The sequence below is a fragment of the Corvus brachyrhynchos genome, unplaced genomic scaffold (assembly GCF_000691975.1).
Source record: "Corvus brachyrhynchos isolate BGI_N302 unplaced genomic scaffold, ASM69197v1 scaffold48, whole genome shotgun sequence".
Taxonomy (NCBI): Eukaryota; Metazoa; Chordata; class Aves; order Passeriformes; family Corvidae; genus Corvus; species Corvus brachyrhynchos.
In genome coordinates, this window is record NW_008240027.1 from 6172377 (window position 1) to 6183221 (window position 10845).

The window sequence follows — 10845 nt, forward strand, 5'->3', positions numbered from 1 at the left end:
AACTTTCTCCAAGACAACACTTATCTAAGAAAAAAAAGATCAGAGTGAGCAGTACTGATGCCAGTAAAGCCAAAAAAACTTTATGAAAATAGAGAGGAATAAAGCCACAAGAATGGAGGAAAAGTCAGTCTCTCACTTAAGAGAAAACACAATGTTTACTGCAAAGCTACAGCTGCGTTTGTTCCATTGGGTTAAAAAATACCTGCACACTGTTTTCTTGTGCTTGGTGAGACAATCTTGCACTTGGTAGTGGAGAATGAGTTCCTAGTTTTCTATCCAGGAATACTTCCTTACTACAGGCGTAACACCAAACACGGAGAGTAGTAAGGTTGACAGTCAGACAGTGCTTTGTCTCCTAAAACAGGACAAAAACCACAACTGGGATTCAGAAATTGGGAAAAACTAAATACTGCTAAATACAAGCTAGAATAGCTACATTAAAATTCTAGGTTTTTCAACAATGAAACAAGTATGTTTGTTAGAATATTAAAAAAGAGCAATTCAATTACTGACATTTTAGCACAAACATTCGTTTCCAGTACAAATCACTCAAATTAGCAACAAGATGCAATCAGAATCCAAGACATTGTCATATCTGACATGCTTCTCTGTAATTAAAAAAATAAGAAGAAAAACTCTTGTTAGAAGTGCTACAATTCACAACAAACCAGTTTTCAAGGAATATCTGTAACTGGCCGTAATGGGAGCTACCTCCTCTGCAATGTTTATTTCTACTGGTTTGCTGTAAGAAATTCAGGCTGTGTGCAGCAATCTAAAGACTAAGATAAAATTTTTAGTTCAGTTACAGTAAGAGGTGCTCAGATCAAACCAAACATTCTAGACTCAAATAGTTCTTCTGTTGACAGCTTCACGCTGTGAAGCAATATGAAAACTTGACAGATGAAGAATATTTTTATTGTTCAAATCTTAAGGTTTTTTTAGCCTCCTCGCTTAATGTAAGATTGGGTACACAACTGCTAGCTTCCTCCAAATATTTTCATAAATCCTCCCTGTATTTCTTCCTTATATGTCAGCATCAGCCAGGTTTATAGACAATGAGGGGATTTGCTAGAAATTAGGAAAATACTACAACTGCTACAGGACGGCCAAGTTCCTTCTCTCTTCACTTAGTAAAACCTTGTACAAGAACAATGTTTTTAATGGAAAGTGGGCTAAAATCTCATCAGGTAGCCCTCCCCCCACTAAAAATATCAGACTTACATAAATAACTCAAACAATTTCAAACATGAGAATATGCTTAATTCTGCAGCTTCAGATCCATACATAATTACAAGACTTCAGAGCAATAGCTTAATAATTTTCTTGGAGTGGATGCAATGAACATGACTGTTTGCAGTACAGGGAGCCTTGCTGGTGTAAACTGGAGTAAGCAGAAGTTGGGTCATGCCAACCTCACTTCTCTCATTTTAATAAGTTTATTGATATTTTTATTAAAGAAGAATCCAGAAAAGTGCTTACTATCCTCAAATTAAAATTAAGTAATAAGAAAATCAAGACAAGGATGTCACAGACACAGAATTAATAGTTTGCCTGCCTTCTCCTACCTGGCGAGTACATAACGTTGCTAAGGCAGCACGCAAAGCAGGAATAAACTACTGTAAGAAGCCAAGAGGTATAAAACTGTAGGCAAGAAATTCAGGGACCATCTGTTCCCCAACTACTCTAGAAACACCTCATCTCTGAGTCTATTGTTAAGGCTTTAGAACTGTGATTCAGCTTTAACAGCTGATAAAAAAACTCTGAAAGTATTTATATAGATTTATATTAATGCACTATCTATTTGTATAAATATATACTCACTCTTCTCAAGGTCCTGCTTCAAAACAAAACCAAAGAATTCAGGAGCGGTGGTAAAATGCAGTCATAAGACCACTCCTTGTAAAACCCTTGTATCAGGCAGCCACAGAAATTTACACTGAAGTAGTGAAGTAATACACATAAGCTGAGGTACTCAGTGAGTCCTCTGTGCATCTTGAAAATCAGCAGTAATTTTTCTTCTTTTTATTTTCATTTCCACCATGTTTTTTAGAAGAATTGCATAACTAAGTATGCAGCTGCACATGAACTATAAGCTCACATGCTCCTACTTAGCAAGACCTGCTTCTGTAACATGAAAAACAATTACAGCTAATCAAACCTCCATAGTTAGCTAACATAAGCTATTGACTTTACTGAAATAAAAGTTCTCCACTTCAGTGCTTCAAGAAACTGTTACCAGCAAACACACATACCTGGGAATGGGTGGTACTGTGATCAACATGGGATTCACCACAGCCAACATATGTACATCTGTTCTGTTGGGCAAGATACACAGAAGCATACAGAATTAAAAAGTGGTCTCAAACAGGTTTACAGAATAGGAATATACTGCCAGTCCCTTTAAAATTCACTCAAATTTCAAACCTTCAGAGTCCTACTCAAACCAAGAGACATGCACAGTAAGCAATAAAATAAATATCACCTAAAGCAAAAAAGAATGCTGCAAGATTTAACTCAACTACTCTCACTGATGGGCAACATTTGGAATACAATTTTTTGGCCATTTTTATATATTTATTCATATTACTGTCAACATATATTTTTTACAATTCCTTATTTGGTGAAGATTGTTACAGAAAACACAAAGTTAATCCAGTGCCTGAGTGGTGAAATACTGAATGGCAACAGCCTCGGACCATGACATGTTTATACAAAAATCCCGGCCTGCCCCTATCTGCAGTGCCTATTCATCAGAGCATTGCTTCACAACTGATTAGTTTCTTCACCTTTACATAAGGGTTTCCAGCACTATATGGCTAAGAACTTGCCACATTCTAGTTATAACATGCAAAATAATTGTCAATTTTAATCATGCTCATTGCAAAATATATTTGGCTGAGTCGAGTGTGGAATCTTGCAGCTGCCAATCTTCAAGCAATTTTTGTTAATTCCTCATTTGCATGAGTCAGGCCAATCACACAGGAGGGTATAGCAGGTTATCTGTATAACTCTCTAAGCATGTTAATTTATACAATCAAATAGTAGCTGAACATGGCCAATTTACAATATTAAATAATCACAGATATTTGTTAGGTTACAGATAGTTTTCATGCTGGGATCTCACCAGGTTTTTCTACTGAAAAAGGTGAAGACAAGATGCCAATTCATCCAAGAGGAGAAACATCACAGCATGACATTAAGTGTCCTACTGCCACTACAAGACTCTCCTATGGAAATGTTGGTATAAAATTTAGTTTTTCAGTAACAGTCTAAGAGCTCTATGTGAGAAATAAAAAATATGTTTTAAGCTTGACAGCATTTTCCCACCTGCCAGGTTGATGCATCCCTGAACACCTCTTCCCTACTCCCAAGAGGTTTTTTTATATGTAATTAAAACTTCAGGCCAGCTAACAAGACATTAAACACTGTTTTTCCCCCTTCATCTCTGCTATTGACAGAAGGAGCAAAATAATCTGATCTCTTAATTGTTACCACCACCCACCAAAAAGGACACAAATGAAGGGGATTTTAAAAAATGCTCATACATACACCTAAAAGGTGGCATTAGCCTAGAGATCCTTCTGACAGTACTTAAAGAAAAGTTGCCATGAAATGAAGTCAAGCCTACAGGGCAACATTTCAATCTCTGTAAACAGCTGTAAGTCCAAAGACACAAGACATTTTAAAAACTAAGTTAGCTGTATGCTTTCCAATTGGGATCATAGATCAGTCAGAAGCAACGTATTTGAGTTTTCTGTATTTTTTTTAAATACAGTGAAAATTATGGCTTTTTGTAGAAAGAAAGAAGAGTCAGGCAAAAGCATATTTATGACACAGCTAAACCCAAGGTAAAGACTGGATGAAATCTGCACAAAGGAGAATGTTCATATAAGCTTCTGCAAGTTCCAAAATAAGGAGTTTTTTTCTTTGTTTTGCTTAAGAATAAAAAATTCAGAGTATGCATTATTATGTAAAATGTCTGCATTTACTACTAGATGTTACTACTACAAATGCTAAGAAAGGCTTATAAAAAGTAATTTAGTTAATTCAGGAATAATAAATTATTTTTTAGATCTACAGACCCAGGGAAAAGATTAAAAAAACTTTCAGAACTTAAGAGCTAAAAAGTATCATAACTGACATAAAAACACTAATATGCTACCTTCCCTCTTATAAAAAAGAAAATCTCATTTTAAGCATATTATTCTTAAATGACAAGAAATATGTACCCAATAGATGGTAAATAATTTAAAAAATAAACTGCAGAAGAAGCTTTGTTTTTAAATGGTAAGTTAAACTAATTTCAAAAACTTCATTACAGATGCTTCTTAAAAAAAAAAATACTATCAACTTTAACTTTACTAGAAAATGACTCTACTATGGAACAACAGAACAACTTACCTCTAAGCATGCCCAAAGGTTGGGTCCTCTGACTTTACAGTCCTGACAAGTGCCCTATTGGAGTTCAACACAAAAGCAAGCATTATTTCACTTACTTTCACCAGTATAACACAGCTTCAAGACAAAACCAGAAAAAATACTGTTGAATAACTTCAAGACAAAAATACTGATGAATAACTTTAAGACATGAAAGGACATGTTGATAACCAACCTAGTTTTTTGCTTCCCATAATCTCAGGATCAGCATATTTTTCTACCAAAAGCTCAGATTTCTCTCTGACTTTCCATCTTAAACCAAAAATCGCTTTTCTATGTAAGGCACAATTATGTACCATATCACATAATTATAATAATCTTCATAATTGGTCTTTCCTATAAATTTAACATAGAAATAAAAGTGATAGAACTTTTAATAAATTCACATTCCTTCTTGCAGACACCACCTGCAAAGGTTTACACAAAAAAGATGCAACACTAGAAAAATGCTGTACTCCTCAGTAGCAAATTAAGGGTTATAGAAATTTAGCACCATGGACAGAAAAGGTTTCACTTTTCATCACCTCCCAGCTAAAATGAGTTAGAAGATCCTCCTTTGTTACATTTATTAACATTAGCTTGAAACCAAGAGATCAGGGAGGGGAGGTTTCTCAAACTGTGGCTTCTCTATCAGAAAGAGAACTGTTACCCAAGTAAACTCAAGCATAAATTTCTTTGTTCCAGTTTCTACTTGAAGTCAGTTGCACTATGCTACATTGACATTCCAAGTAACTAAATGCTACAATGGCAATGAAAATAAAGTTCAGCTTGGGGCTATGCTAACTCTTTTAACTAATGATTCCATTAAAACATCACTCGTGGCAAAGGTTCTCTTTAAGTGCTGAAAAATAGTTTTTCAGCTTCATCAAGTCCATAATTCTTCTCATACTTTATTTAAACCTTACTATTCCAGTAGAGGAGCTTTTACCCATGCTTGACACTTAAATGCATCTTATAACTAATAATACACTAAAATGTGGACCTAAAAAACCTGACCAGTTAACAGTGATAGGAAGAAAATGAATTGCTACAACTCACATGAGATTTCTGTATTAATTCCTCCTTTGTTATCTCACCAACTGATTCCAAGTGTGGGCAATTGCTGCTGGGTGATGACATTGCTGAAGCTGTATTTTCCAAGATCCCGTAGCTGGAATTTCCAACACCAGGGAATCACCTGTCAACAGAAGAAAGAATGAGTAAAACCCAATTCCTTAAAATAGACAGCAATATTAGATATCTAACATGCAACATATACATAACTTTTAAAACAATGTGCCTTTTAGACTAAGTTAGTATAAATAACTTTATTAAGATACTCCAATAGCCCAAACTAAACCTGCTGACTTCTAAAATGAAATCCAATGACTTCCAGGTCATAAACTAAAAGAATCCTGAATGTGGCAGAGCTGATTTGGGTAAATTATTTAACTTCCTGGACTCTGTCATGGCACCGAAATGACATTAACATTAGTTTTCAAGCCTACCTAGAACTGACAGTGGCTTTGACTGTATACTCTGGAACAGGATCTTTGCAACACTGCTGAAGTGTGCTGAAGCTGTGAAGGCTAAACTGCAGGAACACAAGACTCATTTATCACAGGATAAAGAAACTTTATCTTGATTTTATTTATTTACAAAGACGCATTCTAGATTCAGACATATTATATAGCAAAAGGAAACTGCAACTTGTGACTCACACGTAGCACTAAACACTCAGCAAACTTTTATCTTGTTCTCTTTGCCACTCCAAGGTCTCTGGTGCGGACACAGAAACTTATCAGAAATAAAAAATGCTAAATATAATCACATTATTATTCCAATAGCTGCATAGAAAGCAACAGAAAGAAAATAAAAAAATTAACTCTGTAATGTTCTTTTTATAAAAATACTCCAACTGACTCATTCAGACAGGGACCATCCAATAACTTCATTTCAGTTTCATCATTTAAACAACTATTATTGATGACTCAATCTCTCTAAAGGCCAAGAAAAAATTAACTTTTTTTGTCCAATTATTATCTGTCCAATGTAGTGCTCCTTTATCAATACTTGCAACTAAACTTCAACTCAGTGATGTACTCTCCTTGATCAGTTTGCAGCCTTTGGAACTGTTATCAATACCTCTTTCCACTTTGCCTGTGTGCTTTGGCATCTTTAGGTTTGTTCCTTCCTCTTATAGGACCAATCACTCCTTTGAATATTAAGCACCCTACAGCTTTGACAGAGTGAGGGAAAACAAACCTTGCATAATGGGCATCTCAGACACACTCTCTGGTAAACTCTCAGCTTATTATGTCTGACTTGTTTTTTAATTCCATTGCCTTGCAATAAGATCCCTTTGAATCAAGAACCATTTCAGCTCCCTTTGGTCATTTTTCTATATATGTGTGTGTATGTGTATGAATAGTCTGTTTTATTACTATAAACATTGTTACACAAATAATATTATTAAAGTATTACATATTATTTGTTTTGAAATAATGTGATACTTCATGTCACATATTATATGAACATATGTATATACCTGCATATATACACTCAAATACATTTTCTTTACATATAAGCAATTACTTATATACAAATAATGTATTTATTATACGTATAATTGTATAAATAGACTCAAAAATGAGTGTGTATGTTTCAGTCTTTTTTAATATCATGTTAACAGTTGTTCAACAAAGTATTTCAGAACTTATCTCACAAGACTGAAAATACCACAGTAAATTAATCATTTAGGACTTTTTTTCTAGATGAGATCTAAATTCTCTTCCTGGACCAGTGACATGACATTTAAAATGCATTATTCTAAAACATAAGCTCCAGCTGGAGAAGTACTTCCTCAGTTCAGTGACAGACTGTCTGTAATCTATATACACTGTTACTGAAAGACACTTTAAATAAGGCAACAGTTTTTCAAGCCAAATCTCCTCAACTTCCATCATATTAGCAATTCCTCTTTGAACTGTAAAGTTCCCTTTCAGAACAGAAATGGCAACACGAATGCATATTACATCTTCCACAGTTTGCAAAGTCTGTTCAAATGTTAAAAAAGGACAAGTGAGTTTCAAATAAAGCCCTGAGAACATTAAATGCAGTGAGATTATTTAATACAAATGCTTTAGAAAGACTGATATAATGGATTAGGTAAAGCTTTAGGCCTAATTTTTTTATGAAAGAAGCTTTCTGAATGCATTATTCCAAGTAATACAAAACAATGAATGGAGACTTCACCTCATGCTGCCAGATTTGTATTTAATGTATTTAACTTTTCATACACGCAACTGCACAAATCGAAACCTGCAGTCCTGAACAAACCCAAACCCAGGAGTTCTGCTCATGCCAGTTTCTGTTTCTTGGTCTGCACCTCTCTTTTTCTAATAATCATCAGAAAGGCCAAAGCTGTTCAAACTCAGGTCCCTGTAGATATGGTCCCTATTCCTTGTCCATATGGAGAGCATCTCTTGTGGAAGTGTACTTAATGTTACAAATTCTTCACATGCCATTATACGAGCAAAGCTGAATGGCCTTTCTTTCATGTTTTGTTAACAAATTTTTTACACACCTCCTTCCATCTTGAAGCACTGTGATAACTCACTGTACTGCCATAACCTTGGTAGCTCAATATACATAGCTGCAGAAACACATTCTGTAAATTTTTATGTTAAAGTCTAAAACTGTAAAATTAATTCAAAACCATGACTCATCCTTCACCTCCCTAAGTCCTAGCAAGCCCAGGGTAGCCCCTCCCTCACTCACTGACCTTCCTCCATGTCACCACTTCCTAGTCTGTCTGAAGAGATTGCATTTCTTCCCCTGCAGCTCATTATCACATCTGCTTTTACACCAGCTTCTGCATTGCGCTGATCTCATCCAAAAATTGTTTTTCTGCATTTTCAGTAATTGAAAAAAACCCCAAAACAATCCAACAAGACTACTTTTGTAGTTTCTCTTGCATTCCATTTTATACTCCTGTTCCAAAGCTGGAGTATATCTCCATTTCATGATCCCAGTGAGATCATAGAATCACAGAATGGCTTGGGTTGAAAGAAACCTTAGAGATCATCTGTATCAAAACCCTCTGCCATGGGCAGGGATGCCACTGACTAGATCAGGTTGCTCAGGGCCCCAACCAGCCTGGCCTCGGACACTTCCAGGGATGGGGCATCCACAACTTCTCTGAACAACCTGTTCCAGTGCCTCACCACCCTCACAGCAAAGAATTTCTTCCTAGTATCTAATCTAACAATCCTGCCCTCTGAGTTCAAAGTCATTCCCCCTTGGCCTATCACTACAGGCCCTTGTGAAAAGTCCTGCTCCAATTCTCTTACAGCCCCTTTAGGCACTGGAGGTTATATAATGTGTCCCTCTCCTCTCTTCTCCTGGCTGAACAGCCCCAACTCCCTCACCGTTTCCACACTAACTGTTCCTGATCACACTCGCGCAATAAGCTTCTCATCAAATGCTTCCCAAATATCTGGGAGGAACTTTGCAGTCTACTGCCAGCTCTCTCCATTGCTTTTCTTCAGAGGTTTCAGTTCACCTATCTCAATGCTTCATACTACAGCATGCCATCAAGTGAACCAATTAATGTTCCAAAGCAGGAATTACCAAAAGGCTTGTGCTTAGAGCATGCACAGTTATATTCAAAGAAAAAAGTATCTTGAACTCCAGTCTTGGGATTTTTTTTGTGTTCCTGACAAGGCTTTTCATTCACCAAGAAAAAAAATTTGAGCCATCAGAGAAATATGAACCATAATTCAAACCATCATGACCAGCAACCTAGTTATTATTCAGTAGAATTCCACAGCACCACCGACTTGTGTGGTGCCTACCAGGGAAGACCTATCACACACCCAGAAAAATTCCACCAAACAGTAAGAGAATTCAACTGATCTCGAAAATTATCTTTGGCTTGTGTAAGGAACCCAGTACTGCCTACAGAAACAAAACAGACTTTAAATTCTTTCAAAAATTTTTGAATTAATGATTTCATCTGCCTAGTTACAGTAGTTAACACTTCAACAGATACTGAAATAAACAATTATATGTGTTATGTATTCCACTGATGTTCTAAATATGGAGTCATTTTAACAGATCATTTTACAGAGTTCAGTAAGGGAATGCTGATGGAAGATTTTAAGAATAAAACGATTATTTTGAAGACATCAATTACATGAAGCAGAAATTGTGTCCTCATTACAGGCTTTTATTATTTTGTCGGTACAGCTCTGAATAACAGCATCTCAAACCAGTAATCTCTAAATTCAGGCTCCTTAGCTGCACTCATAGTTATTTTACCAGTGATGCATTGGAACAATTTCATTTAACATTTATTTTCGTTTTACAGCAACAAAGCAAGAGTGACACAGGGTGCAACTTTGTACTTGAACACTTAATTGCTTAGAATACTAAGGAGGTCTGGAAGTTCAGTAATTACTTGCCATACTGATATTCTTCACACTTCAGAAAAAACCCACCAGTGTTCGCTCTAAGCTATAAAAGCCCACTGAAGCTATAGCCTTAGGCATATTCAGATTTTTAAGACATGTTTTTTATCACTTTTCTAAAAATGTGTGGATTTTTTATAAACTTTACAGAAATTACTTCAGCACCACTTTGTACATAAAAGATATTTTTACCAAACTTGAAACTAGTCTTCTTAGCGTGTGAAATTAAGGTTCATTTTTCTTATTTCTTGACCTAAGTTCTTTCACATTCTGCCAAGAAATAGGTAGTTTTGAATTTTATCTCCCACCCCTCCATATTTTTATCTTTTTTAAAATCTACTAACAATAAACAAGCACATCCCATTTTCTTGAAAAAAATGACACCAATCCTGGCTCTGGTAGACAATTTACTTTATCTATTTAGTATAAAACCTGGTATTTTCCCACTAAATAACAAAAGTATGCTCAATAACCTGGTCAGAGACACCTGGTCGTTCTCCTCAGGCACCAAGAGCTAACCACTCAAGCAAGACACAAATTGGTAAGTCACTTCCATTACATTTATTTTCTGCCCTTAAGTACTGCTCCCACAGAGAAAGGACATTTTAAAAAATGCTGGCGTTGAAGATATATCCTCTTACAGGGTTAGACAGTTTTCATTTTATATTGGCTTTCAGGGCATATAGGCCACTCTTTCGTTTCTTTCTTCCACCACGCTAAATCCTAACTATGAAACCCATTAGCTGACCTCTATATTTCTAAGAGGATTTTCCTAACTCGGGCTTTGCCTAAGCGCAGGAGAAGCCTACAGTGATTTTCCACTAGGTGATACCCCGGACTTTTCCCCCAGGCTGTTCCACCGCTCATACCCGGTGATCCATGCGCATGGATAACTCGGGCAGCGAACAGGGCCATTTATCGGTAAATTACTGTTTTTAGGGATTGCGCGGTATCCACG

General features: G+C 36.0%; 1 protein-coding gene across 3 annotated transcripts in view; it reads right to left on the minus strand.

Annotated features, from left to right (window-relative positions):
• The window catches only part of USP33 (ubiquitin specific peptidase 33), a 33197-nt gene extending 27560 nt beyond the window's left edge, over window positions 1-5637 (minus strand). Inside the window, exons 1-4 of one of the 3 annotated variants that reach the window (XM_017743557.1) lie at window positions 5476-5629; window positions 4402-4455; window positions 2253-2315; window positions 203-355 (exon numbers count right to left, since the gene is read on the minus strand). In XM_017743557.1, coding sequence (XP_017599046.1) covers window positions 203-355; window positions 2253-2315; window positions 4402-4455; window positions 5476-5556 — 351 coding nt within the window. In that variant the 5' untranslated portion in view covers window positions 5557-5629. Of the gene's footprint in view, window positions 1-202; window positions 356-2252; window positions 2316-4401; window positions 4456-5475 lie in introns of all 3 variants that reach the window. The other 2 variants (XM_008640821.1, XM_008640819.2) reach the window with 2 other exon arrangements.
• Window positions 5638-10845: the final 5208 nt, after the last annotated feature.